This window comes from Salvelinus alpinus, chromosome 6 (assembly GCF_045679555.1).
Source record: "Salvelinus alpinus chromosome 6, SLU_Salpinus.1, whole genome shotgun sequence".
Classification (NCBI taxonomy): Eukaryota; Metazoa; Chordata; class Actinopteri; order Salmoniformes; family Salmonidae; genus Salvelinus; species Salvelinus alpinus.
The window spans coordinates 41,068,498-41,089,274 of NC_092091.1; the positions used below are offsets into that span (position 1 = coordinate 41,068,498).

Genomic DNA, 20,777 nt, shown 5'->3' on the forward strand with positions numbered 1-20,777 from the left:
GCGGAGTGGTCAGCATTTTTTTATTGCTGCGGTCAGACGACTTTGTTGTCCTGCAGATTATTTGGAAACGGTTGTCTTTCTGCTTTGTATGCATTAACCTAAGCCTACCTATTATAGTAAAAGTAACGTTTTGCATTATTAACACACAGAAATCACTGCTTCGACTTCAGTAGCCTTCCTCTCCTAGCTGGGTGTGCGAGTTCAAGTGCGACTAGTGTGTGTGGTCTCATTGAAATACAGTAGGCTGCCTACATGGGTGGAGAATTACGTGGCGGTTAACATAAATATGAAATTAACTTAAATATGATTAGACTGTAGTTTACAACAGTGTCTGTAAACAAATATGATTAATGGAAAGAAGTGGAGGGCGCTCAACCAACATGATTCGAGGTGCAATGACATTTTTATTATAATTGAAAAGGAAAAGGCACAACCTGCACATTGTTTAGGCTACTATGGTGAGTGAGCGTTGCACCTTTTTATTTTTAATAAGTATTAATTACCCATTTATTTGTCTGCCTGCAAATCATCCTACAAGGAAGTCTATATCCTATATGCAAAATGTAGCAAGTGTCACTGTCATTGTTTTTGCTGCTTTAAGTTCAGTAGCCATACGTGTGAGATCAGGTGCGCTTGTAATTAGAGTAGGCTATAGCCTATACATGGGCAGAGAAGCACGGGGCAGATACAGTATCTTTCCAAGGAAATCTACTTCCTAAATATGATTAAGTTATAGTTTATTATATTGCCTAGAAATACATATCGATCACCAATATTTCTGTCTGAAAATCTTTTCCAATCCTTAAAGTAGGCTATAAAAATAGCTCAAGAGAAAGGGCAAGTCTCTCCAACTCTGCTCTATTCAAACTACATCTAGCATATTGGCTGATATAGCCCAGTAATACTGATAGCCTAATATAATGGGCCACTGTGAGAATCATAGGTATTTTAACCTATTTCTTAAGTTATTTTTGCAAATTTGATATTACCAATAGGATGCAAAATTGCTGGGACCATGGCTGGCAAGTGAGCTGCGTCACATATGCCTAAAATAACATTGTGGGAACTGCGGTTGGTGGTTAGGTTTGGGACCAGTTCTTGCGGTAGCAGGTGGAAGTCGGCTAGAAGGCCAACTGGTGTGGGCGGTGTGCAGTATTAAAATCTGCGCCTGCGGGCAGGAGCTGGATGAAGAAATCTGTCCCACGCATAACTCTTCTACGGGGCAATAGTCATTTAGACAGGTTACCTTGGCGTTCTTGGGCACATTGACTATGGTGGTCTGCTTGAAACATGTAGCTATTACAGACTGGTTCAGGGAGAGGCTGAAAATGTTAGTGAAGACACTTGCCAGCTGGTCAGTGCATGCTCTGAGTAAGCGTCCTGGTAATCCATCTGGCCCTATGGCCTTGTGAATGTTAACCTGTTTTAAAGGCCTTAGTCACTTCGGCTACGGAGAGCGTGATCACACAGTCATCCGGAACAGCTGGTGCTCTCATGCATGGTTCGGTGTTGCTTGCCTCGAAGCGAACATAGAAGGTATTTAGTCCTGTATGGATAATTTGCCTGTTTGATGGTTGGTCGGAGGGCGTAGTGGGATTTCTTATAAGCATCTGGATTATTGTCCTGCTCCTTGAAAGTGTCCGATCTAGCCTGCGGATGTTGCCTGTAATCCATGGCTTCTGGTTGGGATATGTACGGTCACTGTGGGGACGACATCGTGGTTGATGCACTTATTAATGAAGCCGGTGACTGATGTGGTAAACTCCTCAATGTCATTGGGTGAATCCCGGAACTTATTCCAGTTTGCAAGCAAAACAATCCAGTAGTTTAGCATCCTCTTCATTGAACCAGTTCCGTATTGAGCGCAGCACTGTTACTTCCTGTTTGAGTTTTTGCTTGTAAGGAGGATAAGAGTTATGGTCAGATTTGCCAAATGGAGGGTGAGGGAGAGCTTTGTATGTGTCTCTGTGTGTTGAGTAAAGGTGATCTAGAGTTTTATTGCCTCTAGTTGCACAGTTGACATGCTGATAAAAATTGGGTAACACAGATTTCAGTTATCCTGCATTAAAATCACCGGCCACTAGGAGCACCACCTTCGGGTGAGAATTTTCTTGTTTGCTTAAGGCCCTGTACAGAGTGTGTTCCTAGTGCCAGCATCGTTTTGTGTTGGTAAATGGAAAGCTACGAAAAATATAGATAAACTCTCTTGGTAAATAGTATTGTCTACAGCCCTCAAACTCAACTCTAGACCTCAAAGCCAGTTCCACTGATTTTTTAAATTGGTCCCCTATAATCAGGGGCTGATTTAGACCTGGGACACCAGGTGTGTGCAATTATTTATCAGGTAGAACAGAAAACCAGCAGGCTCCGGATCTCGTAGGGTAGGATTTGAGTACTCCTGGTCTACAGCTGATCATAAGGTATTCTAACTCAGGCGAGCAGAACCTCAAGTCTTCCATAATATTCGAGATCGCGCAACTGTTAACAGAGACACACACCACCCCCCTGAGTTTAACCAACGCTTCCGTTCAGTCCTGCCGATTGTACAGAAAAACCAGCTCGGTTTATGTTTTCCATGTCCTTGTTCAGCCATGTCTCGGAGAAACATAGGATATTATAGTTCTTCAAATCACGTTGATAGGATAGTCTTGAACCGAGGTCGTCCAGTTTATTCTCCACTGATTGCACATTCGCCAATAGAATGGAGGGTGGAGGTCGTTTATTCACTCGCCGTCGTAGTCTCATCAGGTATCCCGCACGCCGGCCTCTATAATGCCGCCTCTTCCGTTATCGAGTGTCAGGGTTTTGGGCCTGGTCTGAGCAGAATGTCCTTTGCCGCTGACTCACTGAAGTAGAAAGCCTCGTAGAAAGGATGGCGGAAACGTGTGCAAAAAAAGTGAAGATCTCTCATGCAATTGTTTGGACTAATGATTGCACCCCTTGACAGACCGCTAGGTCAGTGTATAGCCTACACATCATTGCTCAGTGCACTGTCAAGAAATATACAAATATAATGCACTTGAGTGTAGGGTACCTTTTCCAATATTTAGTATTTTTTTATGGCCTGGGAAATAATATCTTTCATTGATTGTTTTGCCAGTTGGATCATTTGTGGGAGGGGCAGCTCTGACAGTCAATAACGTAGCCTAGGGATTGACAAGTAGAACGTAATAAATACTAAAGTTAAGCTATCTGCCATTCATCTTTCAACTAGGAATAAAGGAAACGGTCATCGAGGATTGCAAGAAGTCAGAAATATGGAAGGTAATGGGACTGGATCTGTTTATTTTGACACAACACTCACTGTTGCGTTCTTGAATGTATTGACTGCATTCCTTCACCGTTCCATCACTTAGACCATGTTATTGGGTTAAGTGCTGTATTCCCGACTGCACACAACCCAGTCATTGTTTTGATACACTGCTGCTTGGGAATGCATTGTATGCTGTGCTTATGATGGATCTCTCTTATGATCTCTCTTGTCTAATGTGAAACATTCAACACAATCAAAAGGTATCATATCAAGGTCATAGCATACATCTTTTCTTTCTCAGATATTGATACTGGACCACTTCACCACCAAGCTTCTGTCGACGTGCTGCAAAATGTCAGACCTGACGCAGCAGGGAATCGCAGTATGTCACACTAATGGAAATGATAATTTTCATAGATGTCTACTGTTTGGCCTTACTTCTGACCGTTGCGGATTGTAACCATGATTTCAGGTCAACAATATGACAGCAATTGTGGTTGTGCACAATCTGTGGTTGACTTCGATTGTAATTGGAGAATTACATTGCAAGTGGACGTTTTCACACATCAAAGTGACGCTTCTGTTTCATGTAGAAGGGATATGAAAATATTAGATCCCTGTAAGGCTGTCTGTTTTGTTATATGCAAGATGGATATAAGAATGTGTCCCCACAACAGCATAAGCAAGACTGACATATCATTAGCATAGAACTTCTTATGTACTCAATTAATAGTACAAATAATCCAAGGCTACTTCGAATATGTTTAAAGCAGTGAAAAGTGGTGTTATTGATATCCGCGCCATGAACTGAAATTACACTGTATTTTCTCTTAGCTGTGGAGGACCTCTACAAAAGCATAGAGCCTTTACTGGAAATGAAGGCCATCTACTTCATGACCCCGACAGGAAAGGTTCGACATCATTAAATGTCTCTACACCATACTCCACCTCAATAGGAAAACGTCTATATTGATCATCATTACGAACAAAATAGTACAACTTGTTCTTCACGTGTTCTAGGTTTGACAGGGCTGTGAATGTGTATTTGTAGTGAAATATTTCCATTCTGTGTTGACAGTTTGTGGATGCTTTCATTGGTGACTTCAAGCTGAAACCTAAGTACAAAGCAGCATATGTTTATTTCACTGACTGTAAGTATATACTGAGGGAAGAAATATTCTGTCTTTATTATTATAAACCCCTTTTTTGATTGTCAATTCTGGAACTCTCCCCCCTTCAGATTGTTCTGATGAGTTGTTCAGCAAGATGAAACAGTACCGTGCAAAATATATACGTGTCTGCAAGGAAATAAACATTTCCTTCTTGCCCCAGGAGTCCCAAGTAAGTTTTTTAAATGTTCTATTCACATAAGAAACTGTTACTTTCCCTTACAAAATAACTTGCACCATGTTAGTTAGGTTATTAATTTTTGTTGGTCTGTGAGTGTCTGTTGGTGCTGGATTTCCGTAGGACAAAAAGGTACACAAAATCCTGGAAGGGCGTTGCTCTAAAATCTTAATATGATGTTATACAATGTGGCAATCTGTCAATGCTAGGATTCTGTAACGGAATATCTGGATACAGGTAACACTTGTAGGTTTCATTATTCAAAAGACCTGTTCTGTTGTCAGGAGAAAATGCTTGAGGGGTGTGACTTGGATTCTAGGATGTGTGTTTTATCCCTCTAAAAAAACAGATTTTAACAATGCAGAACCATGGGAAGATTATCAGCTACTGTGTGTTGATGGCACCTAGTATTGAGAGTGAAGCTGAACACATTGAACTCAGTCAAAATGATTGCTAATAGCATACCTGATAATATGGACCGTGCATAGTCTATATGCATGGTCCAAAATGTAAAAGTAATTTAAACAAATACATTTACCAATATGCTATTGGGCTCATTTGTGGCTATATATACAAGTTTGGTGTCAGCATAATATTCCTTTCATATATTTTTTTTCAATTGATTGTTCTTTTTTATGGACCCCCAAAACAAAGGGGGTGGAACCCCTTTTTAACCCCCGCTCCCCTTCACCCCAATGCTACAAATTTCGCAGGAGGAACCGCTGCGTCCCTCCTTCTCTGCAGCCCCCAAGCACATTCTTAGAATTGCATTATATAACCGTCGGATTTAAAATTGTATTATATAAATGTCTGTAATGTATGAATATATACGTGTTCTGTAGCCACACCTTGATTGTTTGCTCACAGAAAACAGTCAGTCACTGCCACAACCCTTGGATGAATAGCCATCTAACTATTATGATATCACATTTATATATACTTTTTTGTCTCAACTGAGCTTTTAGTAAGAACCTTCTAAAATGAATAGAAATTGTTTAAAAAAAATGTTTATGTTTATATTGCCATAATATCCATGATTTCTTTTTTTTTTTTATATAACCCATGCCTGACCATGTATATTCCTTTCATGGAGACCATGTTGGATAATACCACTCTGGATAATGCCAAGCAGCTAGCAGCGCTGGTGGATAACAAACTGGCCCAGCATTACGAGATGGAAGATAACGACAAGAAGAAGGTGAGGTGGCCATCTTGCCTGCTGTTTGCAGGGTGTTGACTCAATAAATAAGGACTTAACCTCGTGTGTCAGAAAATGTGTTATGGATATCATCAAAGAAGACGGACACCAGCCAATAGGTGACATAAAGACTATAATGACATGGCCCTAGACTAGGGGTGTCAAAATTACGGCCTGGCGGGTGACGGCGAGGAAATCATTGTAAAAAATGAGCGCGGCACTCCGGACCTAGTTGAAGAATGAATGCAGCTCCAGGGGCAAAATGAGTTTGACACCCCTGCCCTAGACATTGTCTTGATGTATTTAGTTGAAAGGTTAGTAGGGGTCATTTGTATTAGTAAGTCATTTAAATATCAGTATCTGGCTGGCCATATACTGTAATTGCTTAACACTACAAAGTGTAACACTACAATGTAAATGACACCTCTTTCTTTCTGTGTGTGATTTGTTGTTCCCTCAGGGAAAGACCCATGCCCAGCTGCTCATCCTTGAGAGTGGCTTTGACCCTGTGACCCCCATCCTACATGAGCTGACCTACCAGGCTATGGCCTACGAAAACAACACATACAAGAACAACACATACAAGTAAGACCCCAGCTCAGTCCCAGAATTATTTAAAAAATGTTTTATTCTGTATTCAGATCCCCTTTAGCTGATGACTTAGTGACCATTTGTCTCCCTGTGGTCCACTCTCCTTTGATTTCCTGTCTTGTGTGCAGTGTTTTTGTTCTCACTTGCCCTGGAATGTCTGACTGGGTAAAAATACATTGATACAGTAGATCCAAAGGAAAAGCTCTTTTAGCTTGCCATGTGCCTTAAGCATGTTCTTTGCTACACACTGTGAACAGAAATACAGTGCCTTCAGAAAGTATTCATCCTTTGTGTCACTGGGCTACATGCAATACCCCGTAATGTCAAAGTGTAATTATGTTTTTAGAAATGTTTACAAATTCATAAAATATGAAAGGCTGGAATGTCTTCAGTCATTAAGTATTGAACCCCTTTGTTATGGCAATCCTAAATAAGTTAATTGGGAAAAACAAGTCACATAATAATTTGCATTGACTCGCACTGTAGATATTACAGTTTTTAATTTGCATTGAATTATGAATGACTACTTCCTCTGTACCCCACAAATACAATGAATTACCTGTCCCTCAGTCAAGCAGTGAATTTCAAACACAGATTCAACCACAAAGACCAGGGAGGTTTTCCAATACCTTACAAAGAAGGGCACATATTTGTAGATCCCCAAAAAATAAGACATTAAATATCCCTTTGACCATGGTGAAATTATAAATTACACTTTGGATGGTGTATCAATACACCCAGTCACTACAAAGATACAGGAATCCTTCCTAACTTATTTGACGGAGAGGAAGGTAACCGCGCCGAGATTTCAACATGATGCCAATGGTGACTTTAAAACAGTTAGAGTTTAATGGCTGTGATAGGAGAAAACTGAGGCTGGATCAACATTGTAGTTACTCTAAAATGCTAACCTGAATGAGAAGGAAGTCTGTACAGAACATAGTTAAAGTCGGAAGTTTATATACACTTAGGTTGGAGTTATTAACTCGTTTTTCAACTACTCCACAAATTTTTTGTTAACAAACTATATTTTTGGCAAGTCGGTTAGGATCTACTTTGTGCATGATACAAATAATTTTTCCAACAATTGTTTACAGACAGATTATTTCACTTATAATTCACTGTTTCACAATTCCAGTGGGTCAGAAGTTTACATACACTAAGTTGACTGTGCCTTTAAACAGCTTGATAAATTCCAGAAAATTATGTCATGGCTTAGAAGCTTCTGATAGGCTAATTGACTTAATTTGAGTCAAATGGAGGTTTACCTGTGGATGTATTTCAAGGCCTACCTTCAAACTCACTGCCTCTTTGCTTGACATCATGGGAAAATCAAAAGAAATCAGCCAAGACCTCAGAAAAAAAAATGTAGACCTACACAAGTCTGGTTCATCCTTGGGAGCAATATCCAAACGCCTGAAGGTACCACGTTCATCTGTACAAACAACAGTACGCAAGTATAAACACCATGGGACCACGCAGCCGTCGTACCGCTCAGGAAGGAGACGCGCTCTGTCTCCTAGAGATGAATGTACTTTGGTGTGAAAAGTGCAAATTAATCCCAGAACAACAGAAAAGGACCTTGTGAAGATGCTGGAGGAAACAGCTACAAAAGTATCTATATCCACAGTAAAACGAGTCCTTATATCGACATAACCTGAAAGGTCGCACAGCAAGGAAGAAGCCACCGCTCCAAAACCGCCATAAAAAAGCCAGATTACGGTTTGCAACTGCACATGGGGACGAAGATCGTACTTTTTGGAGAAATGTCCTCTGGTGTGATGAAACAAAAATAGAACTGTTTGGCCATAATGACCATCGTTTTGTTTGGAGGAAAAAGGGGGAGGCTTGCAAGTCGAAGAACACCATCCCAACCATGAAGCACGGGGGTGGCAGCATCATGTTGTGGGGGTGCTTTGCTGCAGGGGGGACTGGTGCACTTCACAAAATGGATGTCATTATGAGGATGGAAAAATTATGTGGATATATTGAAGCAACATCTCAAGACATCAGTCAGGAAGTTAAAGCTTGGTCGCAAATGGTTCTTCCAAATGGACAATGACCCCAAGCATACTTCCAAAGTTGTGTCAAAATGTCAAAAAGGACAACAAAGTCAAGGTATTGGAGTGGCAATCACAAAGCCCTGACCTCGATCCAATAGAACATTTGTGGGCAGAACTGAAAAAGTGTGTGCGAGTAAGGAGGCCTACAAGCCTGACTCAGTTACACCAGCTCTGTCAGGAGGAATGGCCCAAAATTCACCCAACTTATTGTGGGAAGCTTGTGGAAGGCTACCCAAAACGTTTGACCCAAGTTGAACAATTTAAAGGCAATGCTACAAAATACTAATTAAGTGTATCTACACTTCTGACCCACTGGGAATGTGATGAAAGAAATTAAAGCTGAAATAAATCACTCTACTATTATTCTGACATTTCACATTCTTAAAATAAAGTGGTGATCCTATCTGACCTAAGACAGGGACTTTTTACTTGGATTAAATGTCAGGAATTGTGAAAAACTGAGTTTAAATGTATTTGGCTAAGGTGTATGTCAACTTCTGACTTCAACTGTATATCCTGTTTTCAATAAGGCACTAAGGTTAAACTGCAAATAATGTGTAAAAGAAATTCACTTTATGTCCTGAATGCAAGCTATATGTTTGTGGCAAACATCACATCACTGAGTACCACTCTTCATATTTTCAAGCATGGTGGTGGCTGCATCATGTCATCAGCAAGGATAAAAAGCAACTGAAACGTAATACAATATCCTAGAGGAAAACCTGGTTCGGTCTGCTTTCCAACAGACACCGGGGAACAAATTCACCTTTCAGCAGAACAATAACCGAAATCACAAGGCTAAATATACACTGGAGTTGCTTACCAAGACGACATTGAATGTTCCTGAGTGGCCTAATATAAGTTTTGACTTAAATCGGCTTGAAAATCTATGGCAACACTTCAAAATGGCTGTATAGCAATGATCAACAACCAACTTGACAGAGTTTGAAGAAGTAAAAAAAGAATGTGCAAATATTGTTCAATCCAGTTGTGTAAAGCTCTTACACTTAGCTGTAGTTACTGCCAAAGGTGATTCTAAAATGTTATCGACTCAGGGGCTTGATTACTTATCTAATCAATATATATTAGTGTTGCCTCTCGAGTGGCGTTGCGCTCTAAGGCACTGCATCGCAGAGTCCCATAGGACGGTGCACAATTGGCCCAGTGTTGTCCGGGTTTGGCCGGAGGGACTGTACTTGGCTCATCGTGTTCTAGCGACTCCATGTGGCGGGCCGGACTCCTGCAAGCTGACTTCAATCATCAGTTGAACGGTATTTCCTCCGACATATTGGTGCAGGGGTTAAGCGAGGGGGTGTTAAGAAGCGCGGCTTGGTGGGTCATGTTTCGGAGGACCCATGACTCGACCTTCGCCTCTCCCGAACCCGTTGGAGTTGCAGCGATGAGACAAGGTTGCAATTGGATATCACAAAATTGGGGAGCAAAAGGGGGTAAAAAAGAATATCTAAAGATATATTAGTGTTTTATATTACATGTTAGACTTTTTCTTCCACTTTGACATTACAGTTTTGTGTAGATTGTTGGCAATTATTTTCATTAAATCCATTTTAATACCACCTTTTCGCATAACAAAATGTGTAAAGTCTAGGGGTGTGAATACTTTCTGAAGGCAATGTACATACAGTGCATTTGTATTCAGGCCTCTTGACTTTTTTCACATTTTGTTACGTTACAGCCTTATTCTAAAATTGATTAAATCGTCCCCCCCCATCAATCTACAAACATTACTCCATAATGACAAAGTGAAAACATTACATTTTTTTTGCAAATTGTGTATATATATATATATGTATATTTTAAATACCTTATTTACATAAGTATTCAGATCCTTTGCTATGAGACTCGAAATTGAGCTCAGGTGCATCCTGTTTCCATTGATCTTGAACATCCTTGAGATGTTTCTACAACTTGATTGGAGTCCACCTGTGGTAAATTCAGTTGCAAATTTGCAAAAATGTCAAACCTGTTTTGCTTTGTCGTGTGTGTGTGTGATCAATTTTAGAATAAGACTAACGTAACAATGTTGAAAAAGTCTAGGGGTCTGTATATTTTCTGAATGCACTGTATAATCCACCACCACGATGATGTAAGAAACACATTGTTCATTCACTTGTTTCTCTGTCCAGATACAAGTGTAAAGATGGTTCTGAGAAGGAGGCCCTGCTGAATGAGAATGACGAGCTGTGGGTTAGACTCAGGCACATGCACATTGCGGAGGTATCAGAGTGAGTATCAGAGATAGTTCAGAAGTTATTCCAATATATTTCAGTTAATTATCTTCATGATAACCATTGTAACAATCGAATTTATTTGCTTTATATTCTAGACAAATACCTAAACTAGTGAAGGAAATTTCTGCCAACAAAAAACAGCCGGATGGGAAGGTATGTTTTTTGTTACATTTGTGTTAGGGGGCTGCGATGGTAATTGAGTAACTGTGTTAATGACGGTTATTGATGAAGACTGTCATGAAAATAAAATAACTGTCAAAATGTTTAAATTGGCTTACATTCATTTTAGGATTTTTTTATGTACCGAATACACTCGCATTAACATCTGCTAACCATGTGTATGTGACCAATAAAATGTGATTTCAATTTGATTTGAGTGTTTACTAATGATTATAAGCAATAACAACAAAAATTATTCAACAGCAGTCGACAAGGTTGTTCTGGCTCAGAGGCCTATATGCACTAATGTTGGGTCAAATGGACAATGTGCCAATCCTGACATGGTATAATTTGATATGGAATCCTTTCTTAATTTATAGATCAGGCCCTGTCCTGGCCGATATGCTGCCCTAGTTGAGACAAAAAAAAGTAGGATAGTAGCCTAGGCTATACAGTATCGGCCCACAATGCACTTTTATGAATGCCCATGTGGTTTCCGTTAATGTAACCAAAATGACGGATTAATAAATTTTTATGCATGTATTAATTACAGCAATTTACCATTCTCGTGTTTGCAGAGTAAAAAAAAAGCTGCTACACTTCTTTGTAAGGCACTTACGTGCTCCATGTGAGCAATGAGCATGTCTGGTTTCTCTGTCCTGTAAATGTTGACGGAGCGTGCTCGAGCCTGAGCAGGCATTAGGACCGTCCCCAACTAAAACAAAAAAAATAATTATTATCATGGTCGAACGAGAGTCGTCCTGTTCTTTCGACCAATGAAAGGCCGCACTGAAGATTGTTTCAGAACCGCGGACAGCGACCGTATCCAACGTGGGAGAAAGCACATTTGTTATAAAATATTTGATTTATTAGTGTTGCACCATTATTTTGACATAATATACCCATATACAATTTCAGTGTCACATGCCTTAGAGTGATGGACTGTGCAATCCCTGTGGCCTACACAATGGATTATTCCATTGAGACAGGTGTCTTGTGCACCATGAACAAAAAAACAAAAACAAATTGTGACTGCTCGACTGAAGAAATCTCGGTCAACCAACAGCCTATTGAGCAAACAATAGACCAGTTGACTAAATGGGGTCAGCCCTAGCACGCATTGAAGTACCTGGCCTGCTTCTCACAAATGCAGGAAAGTGCCCAGCTGGGCTTTTGTCATTGTTTTCTTTACCTCACACAGTAAGCGAAGTAACTTAATTTTTATACATAATTAATTCAAATTATAATAGTTCCTCACAGTATCTTTCCAAGAAAAATCTTTCAAACACTCTCCCTCTTGATAATCAGTGTCGCTGATAAATAGGCTATAGACATGTTGCGTGTATTTATTTATATTGTAATGATTGTGAATTTCATCTCAGCATAGCTTAGCATAGCACAACTGTCCCATTCATACTTTCATTATCAATTAATTGTCGTATAGCCTGCTTTCAGGAAAGCATAAGGTATGCCTAGATTTTTAAAATATGTTTTAAGGGAGAAATGTTTCCTCCTGTGTCTGACATACGCTGGTGGCTTTGATTGATGGGCGTGTGAGTTTGCTGGAGGTGTGTTTTGTAAACAGCCTGGAGGTGTGTTTTGGGTCATTGTTTTGTTGAAAAACAAATGATAGTCCCACTAAGCTCAAACCAGATGGGATGGCGTATCGCTACAGAATGCTGTGGTAGCCATGCTGGTTAAGTGTGCCTTGAATTCTAAATAAATCACTGACAATGTCACCAGCAAAGCACCATCACACCTCCTCCTCCATGCTTTACGGTGGGAACCACACATCCGGAGATCATCCTTTCACATACTCTGTGATTCACAAAGACACGGCAGAACCAAAAATCTCAAATTTGGACTCATCAGACCAAAGGACAGATTTCCTCCAGTCTCTAATGTCCATTGCTCGTGTTTCTTGGCCCAAGCAAGTCTCCTCTTCTTAATGGTCCTGAATTAGTGGTTTCTTTGCACCAATTCGATCATGAAGGCCTGATTCACGCAGTCTCCTCTGAACAGTTGATGTTGAGATGTGTGTTACTTGAACTCTGAAGGCTCCAATTTGAGGTGCAGTTAACTCTAATGAACTTATCCTCTGCAGCAGAGGTAACTCTAGGTCTTCCTTTCCTGTGGCAGTCCTCATGAGAGACAGTTTCATCATTATTCTTGATGGTTTTTGCGACTGCACTTGAAGAAACGTTCAAAGTTATTGAAGTTTTCCGCGTTGACTGACCTTCTTGTCTTAAAGTAATGATGGACTGTCGTTTCTCTTTGCTTATTTGAGCTGCTCTTGCCATAATATGGACTTGATCTTTAGCCCAAATAGGGCTATCTTCTGTACACCACCCCTACCTACTCTGGAGCGGGATCGATTTGGAGGTGGAGGGTCCGTCATGGTCTGGGGCGGTGTGTCACAGCATCATTGGACTGAGCTTGTTGTCATTGCAGGCAATCTCAATGCTGTGCGTTACAGGGAAGAAATCCTCCTCTCTCATGTGGTACCCTTCCTGCAGGCTCATCCTGACATGACCCTCCAGCATGACAATGCCACCAGCCATACTGCTCGTTCTGTGTGGGATTTCCTGCAAGACAGGAATGTCAGTGTTCTGCCATGGCCAGCGAAGAGCCGGATCTCAATCCCATTGAGCACGTCTGGGACCTGTTTGATCGGAGGGTGAGGGCTAGGGCCATTCCCCCCAGAAATGTCCGGGAACTTGCAGGTGGAAGAGTGGGGTAACATCTTACAGCAAGAACTGGCAAATCTGGTGCAGTCCATGAGGAGGAGATGCACTGCAGTACTTAATGCAGCTGGTGGCCACACCAGATACTGACTGTTACTTTTGATTTTGAACCCCCCCCTTTGTTCAGGGACAGATTATTCTATTTCTGTTAGTCACATAGTCACATGTCTGTGGAACTTGTTCAGTTTATGTCTGTTGTTGAGTCTTGTAATGTTCATACAAATATTTACACATGTTAAGTTTGCTGAAAATAAACGCAGTTGACAGTGAGGACGTTTCTTTTTTTGCTGAGTTTATTTTGATTTGTTTAACACTTTTTTTGGTTACTACATGATTCCATATGTGTTATTTCATAGTTTTGATGTCTTCACTATTATTCTACAATAAAGAAAAACCCTTGAATGAGTATGTGTCCAAACTTTTGACTGGTACTGTACATTTTGGGGTATGTTTTTTACCTACGCACGGTTTATAAATGAGGCCCCAGGACCTTGTGTCCCTGGAGGAGTTAAAAGGACAAATGGATGAACAGGTTGTTGGGACATGTAGTTGTTTCTAGTTGTCACCTGATGTCACTAGTTTGCGTGGCCTTTTGTAAGGAAGCATGTTTTTCTTCACACACACCACACATATACCTACACACTCACTGTTTTTTTGCTGTTGTGTTTGTGGTGTTGCCAGTGTCTTCTGTCTGTTTTGTCTTAAATAAAATAAAATAAATAGTTTTTATCCCAGCCCCCGTCCCCACAGGAGGCTTTTTGCCTCTTACCAGGCCATCATTGTAAGTAAGAATTTGTTCTTAATTGACTTGCCTGGTTAAATAAAATAAAGTCAAATCATTGTTTTTATCATTATTTTCTGTTTTCTAGATCACAATAAGTGTCTTATCCCAGCTTATGAAGAAGATGCCCCACTTCCGCAAGCAGGTGGCTCAGGTATGTAGCACCATGTAACCTGGTCCGTTTTGGTTGTCATCCTGAGTTGGTCTGCTCTGTTTGGGTGTGATGCCTCTGAGGCCCAGGTTATTGTGGTGTTTCTTTTCCACCGGCTCTCTATGGAAATGATACTGTGGAAAAACAGGTCAGTCCTCTATTATGTGATTGGGTTTGTGATTGTGTGATTGGAAATTAAAGCTGTTCACTTATACTGCCATGTGGGAAAATGTATTGATATTACAATAAAATATTAGACTGTTTTTCTCAGCCATGTTTCTATGTCAACCACAGAAAACTGTCCATCTGAATTTGACTGAAGACTGTATGAACCACTTCCAGAAGAATGTGCAGAAACTCTGCAAAGCTGAGCAGGTATGCTTTACAGTGTCTCATATTTATGGACAAAATGTCACTGTTGTAATGTACATGTCCCTTATGTATGACCTTGTGGTTTCTGACTGATGCTGTGTGGTCACTGTTGTGTAGGACCTGGCAGTAGGGTCTGGTGTGGAGGGTCAGAAGGTGAAGGACCCGATGAGGACACTGCTTCCTGTGCTGCTGCATCCCCACGTCATCTACGACAAGATCAGAGCTGTTCTCCTCTACATCTTCAGCCTCAACGGCAAGTCTGCTGCTCTGACTCACCCTGTGCCCTCACAGTTTTAAAGAGAATCTTTAAATGTACATGTAAACATTTAGACGCTTTTATATGGCATCTATTCAATTGAAAATTCAAAGTTTGAAAATGGAAGATCATGAATTCCTTATGTGCCCCTTGACAAAGGTACCATTGGAGCTTCAGCTATAGGAATATTCCTTCAATATAATCTCTTTTCGTTTGGCCTGAGGTAACTTTAGTCAATTAGCATTTTTAAAACCTTTTTCTTTCTGGTTCTGAACAGGAACAACAGAGGAGAACCTGAACAAACTCATCCAACACGTTAAGATCCAGGAGGACAGAGAGTTTATTCTCAACTGGAAGAGAACTGGGAGTCCCCATCATATCTTCGTTTATTGAAATTTTATAGGGCGTAGCCTATTGTATGTAGTTTGCTAGATCTTAGCATAGTCATAGCCCAGGTGGATTATACAGTACCATCAGTGTATTGTATTATAGTGTGGAACTTCACTTTTATGTTTTTTTCTTTTTCTTGCAATTCTTATTTTGTATCTTCTTACCTTTAAACTTTACTTTTATTTATGGTTTCGTTTTTTATCTCTTTCACTCTCTCCCTCTCTCCAGCCAAGCTTGTTCCCACTGCTTAGGTCGTCTCGAAAGGAGCGCTTTCAGGAAGAGACATACAACCTGTCCAGATGGACACCTGTCATCAAAGACCTGATGGAGGTCAACGTAATGCAGACGATGATAACGTTGATAAACCGTTTCTTTGTCTCACAGAACAGAACTGTGTCACTTTTTTCAGGCACAGGGAGGGAGGGAGTTACAAGGGCAGGGTGGAGCAGGAAGTGATGGGCCCAAACAGAGCCTGTATTCACAAAGTAGGAGTGCTAATCTAGGATCAGTTTACCCTTTTTAGATCTAGGTTCCATGGACAGTATGGACCTGATCATAGATCAGCACTTCTTCTCTGAGACACTTTGTAGAGTTCGAGGTGTCAAAAATGCTCTGAATGTGAAGTTTTATTACAGTTTTCATGAGTGCACCCCATAAAAGACACACCGGTAGCCTACACACCCGTTTCACATGTGTAGCTTGTTGTTATTATCTGTCAAAGTGGCACTACAATCAGAGGCTCCATGTGTAGCAACTGAAGTGGGAGATGTCTAATCAATGCCACATGGAAGGAGTAGGCTACAATGATCAACCAACAGGTAGGCTGAGGTTTAATATGAATAGAGTTTTGATGCAGTCAAGACCGGCACTACCAGATGGTATGATAGATGGCAGCAACAACTTTGTCAAACTAATGCCAGTCGGTTTGGCCACTTTTTTCTCTCTATTTCTCTTCCTCCTTGCCACACACACCTGCCCCTGAGTCTCCATTGAAGTTTCCCACCCCCAAAAAGTTTTTCTTTAAAACGCATGTATTTCGACTCCGGATATCCGAAAACAAATCATGATATTATTCAAGTAGTGAAATCATTTCAAATGCCCATCCCTAAATTGAACAAAGGCTCTGATTACTCTACTAGGGATGGGCATTTGAAATGATTGCACTATTCAAATGTTCAGATAGTCGAAATACATGTTAAAAATTCAATGGAGACCTGCTCACGCTACGAACTTGTTGATGCCATAGGTTATCTATCATACCATCTGGAGGTAGTGCCTGTCTTGACTGCATCAAATCGTTCAAGTAGTCCGCTAAGTTAGCCAGCTAGCTCAAGTAGCAAGGGTATTTTAGGCTATTTTGCTACGCTCCCCGTACTGGTCTACAACTCCTTTCATATGAAACAACAGCCTACCTTTTGGTTGATCATTGTAGCCTCCTCCTCATTTAGCCAACTTCATTTTGTAATTTCTTTCATTACCCATGGAGCCTCTGTATCGCTTCTGATTGACCGACAATAAGCTACACGTGTGTAGGCTACCAGTGCATACTCATAAAAACTGTCATAAAACATTTTTATTAACATTTAGAATGTAATGGCCTTTCCTTGTAGGCTATGTGTATTTTATTTAACTAGGCTGGTCAGTTAAGATGAAATTCTTGTTTACAATGACAGCCTACCCCGGCCAAGCCAGTGGTGGTCAGTGCCGTTTATGAGGGAGAAAGACTTTTTTTTTTTTTTCATGAGCATGGCCTTATTTCTATTACAGCATGTTGGATGACTGTCATTCATATTCCATTCACACAGTTCAATGTAACATCGATAGGTTTAGGCTACTACGTAATACTCAAATTTCCCCTGTACCCATCATGAGTTTGCTACAACCTAGCCTATGATGAGTTTACAACGTAGGTGCACACCGGTCCAGAGAAAAATGAGATGACAGACAGTGAGTGACACATGGACAGAGTGACATTCAATACCGCCTTGCACACTCTTTCCTGCATCTAGCTTATCTAGGGTGTAATCATTAGTCCAACAGTTGCAAACGAGAGTTTCTATTGAACAAATTCGATTTTTATCCCCGTTTCGATTGCTTCCGTTTAAGAAACTCATCGGATGGTTCTATAATCGAAAGAGTCCCTGCATACAAAAATCACTTTGTTATTTTGATTTACAATGATTTAACGTTTAAAAAACAACCAAATGAGCTTGTTAAGAAGCAAAGATTTTAAGTGGGCTTTTTTTACAGAAACAGATTTTGCCCATCTTTAGTCAGCACGAAGCAGATTGTGCAGTCAACCTTTCTACCTGTTTGGGATTATGGTAAAACTGTTTATCAAATTGCAGCCTCCACTACTCTTAAACCCCTGGATGCCGTTTTATCATAGCACCCTTTGATATATCACAGGAGACGACAGTTTTATTACTTATCACTGCATTCTTTACCAAAAGGTTGGCTGGACCTCTTTTAAAGTTGCGTAGATCACATCATTAAGCTCCACAAGCTTCCAACTTACATAACTTGTCATTTTAAATCTTAACAGTGAAATTATCAAACCCGTTCACTTTTGAGACTATTTTGGTGTCATCCGGGTTAGGGGAGGGTTTGGCCGGTAGGGATGTTCTTGTCCCATCGCGTTCTAGCGACTCCTGTGGCGGGCCGGGTGCAATGCACGCTGACACGGTCACCAGGTGTACAGTGTTTCCTTCGACACATTGGTGTGGCTGGCTTCCGGGTTAAGCGGGCATTGTATCAAGAAGCACTGTGGCTTGGCTGGGTTGTGTTTCAGAGGACATACGCCCACGTGCCAAATTCGGGCCTGCGGCCGACAGTTGGGGAACCCTGCTTTTATAGTCTAGGTCTAGGATATGGAAGAGATACAGATGTGATTTTATTAATGAAAAAATATATATATATATGATAATGTAACTTATTAATAAGTTCAAATCTCAGACACACTCTCTCCACACCCCCTCCGTATCTTAATCCCTCTCTCCTCTCCCAGTGCCCGTCAGAAACACAAGGCCAGTTCTCAGGATGAGCGGAGGAGTGGCTCCAGGCTCATCATCTTCGTCATCGGAGGGATCAGCTACTCAGAGATGCGCTGTGCCTACCAGGTCACACAGTCTGTCAAGTCCTGTGAGGTCCTCATAGGTGGGTACCAACAGCAGTGGGTGAATCTCAAAAGTATTCACGGTTAGTTGCATCCACTCTCATCGCTTCCAATGTGAATTGAGAAGACTTTTGAGATTCACCCAACCATTGTTATTGTTCCTATTTACAGCCCAGTCAGTACCTGTACTAGTGCTTGACACCCCCTGCTGTAAATAAATGGTAGTACAAAAAACAAGTAATTAATGGAAAATTATGATTCACAGTACAAAAGTATGGTTCTGTCATGGTCTTGAATGTCAGGCAAAACAACACTACAGAATGTTCTTCATCTGTAATTTTTATGACATTATTTTGTTAGTAAACAAACATGTAATTTTCATTAAATCTCCAGGATCATCCCACATTGTGACCTCGATCAAGCTCCTAGACGATATTCAGGCCCTGAGCAAACCAACTACCACCAAGGAGTCCTTTACAATAGTGAAGGAGTAACCCACCCTGTAACCCTTCCTCGAACGTAACACCATCCCCCACCTCCCATGACTTGCCTAGTTAAATAAAATAAAAAAATCCCTGAGCACAAAGCGCTCAATTTCCTCAAGACTGAAGGGAATTCATATTCTAGATACTAGTCATTAGCTATGTGTGTTATTAATACTTCACTTTTGAGCCTGTTGCATATTTGTAACAGAACCGTTGTGCCCTACCCTAAAGTACAGTCATTACTTTTTGAAATCAAATCTAACTGTGTGGGTGCGTCTCAAATGGCACCTTATAATAGGGCTCTGGTCAAATGTGTTGTACTGCTGGGGAATAGGGTGCCATTTGAGATGCACCCTGTGTGTTTGTTTTTTTGTCTCTCATTAAAACACTCACAATGTTCCATGTTGGAAAGCCTGTGAGAAATGCTTAGAGATGTCATTTGGATGAAATAAGATGTAGAAGAGCTAAGCTAAGGTTGTACATGTGATGTAAGCACTGTCTGCTGCTTGCTAAACTCTCTCACCCTGTATTTTCTCACCTATATTATGATTATCAAGTGTTTTTTAACAGATTATTTTTATTGTATTGAACAACTGAAAAATAAATGGATGTGGTTCAATGGTGTCTTCTTCTTTGGAGTGATTGCTCACTTTGTTAAAATTCTGCTGTGAAAAACAACTATACTGTAGTGCTAAAGCCATTTACTGAAACACTCATAGGGATCAAGGTTTTTTATAGAACGTGTATGTTTCATCACCACACAATATAATGATGATTTTTTTAAAATCAGAAAGCCCTATCAGAACAACAGTAATGTGATCTTTGCAATACTTGTACCAAAAGCCAGTCCTCCAGTGGACTACTACAGACAGGAAGCAGAGGCAAAGGTTCAATAGAGAGGACAATAAGAGCAGCAGGGTTTTTGACTGGTATCTGGCAGAGCTGGGACATGGGTATCGGGTGGACGAAGTTTCCTCATAACTGAGGGAGACAATGGCTCTCCCCCTCTCTGAGACTATGAGGCTTCTGTTATGTAATATATCGAGTCTGTCATATGTTTAGCCAGTCTCTAAAGAATACAGGATCACAGCCATGTTTTACATTGTGTCAATTGATTGTTGGTGGTGAATCAGCATTGGAGTGTGTAGACTACATATACAACTAGTGCCCCATATTGATCCCCTATTAGCAACCTGAATTGAATTGACTGCATTTTTCAGACACATTTTTGGGGATAAGTGCACAGAACACTTTATGAATCGATAAGGATGTGTATATTTAACATAAAATATATTAACGAAATGTTTCCACGTCTTTGGTTTTCAGATCAGCGTGTAAGAGGAAGCTGCTGTAGAGTATTGAGACTGATCCATCCCTAGTCTGAGAGAGAGAGCAGAATTTGGCTCACAAATCCGTTTTTGAACACAGTATATAAATAGAGAACAGGAGATTGAACATCGTTGATACTACAGAGGACAAGACTTCCTCAAATTGTTGTTGCTAAATTAATTGAGCAATAAAGCATTAATAGTGATCATTAGGTGGACATGCATGTAATTTCTTCCATTTACCTCATAACAGAGTCTTGTGAATCAGATTGCATTTCTTATTCAAATATTAGAC

The 20,777-nt window shown here is 40.5% G+C and overlaps 1 protein-coding gene across 1 annotated transcript; it reads left to right on the plus strand.

Moving 5' to 3' along the window:
* The first annotated feature begins 1,690 nt into the window (after positions 1 to 1,690).
* LOC139579691 (syntaxin-binding protein 3-like) lies at positions 1,691 to 19,182 on the plus strand. Its single transcript, XM_071408530.1, has 17 exons — positions 1,691 to 1,745; positions 3,215 to 3,264; positions 3,555 to 3,639; positions 4,088 to 4,164; positions 4,332 to 4,404; positions 4,494 to 4,609; positions 5,694 to 5,798; positions 6,259 to 6,383; positions 10,597 to 10,695; positions 10,797 to 10,854; positions 14,474 to 14,539; positions 14,831 to 14,911; positions 15,026 to 15,161; positions 15,442 to 15,548; positions 15,783 to 15,994; positions 18,562 to 18,710; positions 19,063 to 19,182. The coding sequence occupies exons 1-17, from the start codon at positions 1,691 to 1,693 to the stop codon at positions 19,161 to 19,163; spliced, it is 1,695 nt and encodes a 564-aa protein (XP_071264631.1). The 3' UTR covers positions 19,164 to 19,182.
* The last annotated feature ends 1,595 nt before the right edge of the window (positions 19,183 to 20,777 follow it).

Coding starts and splice junctions, on each gene's coding strand:
- LOC139579691 (XM_071408530.1), top strand. CDS start 1,691: ATGTACGGTCACTGTGGGGACGACATCGTGGTTGATGCACTTATTAAT. Junction 4,610..5,693: donor CCCAAGTAAGTTTTTTAAAT/GTTCTATTCACA, acceptor CCTTTCATGGAG/ACCATGTTGGATAATACCAC. Junction 18,711..19,062: donor GTCCTGTGAGGTCCTCATAG/GTGGGTACCAAC, acceptor TTAAATCTCCAG/GATCATCCCACATTGTGACC.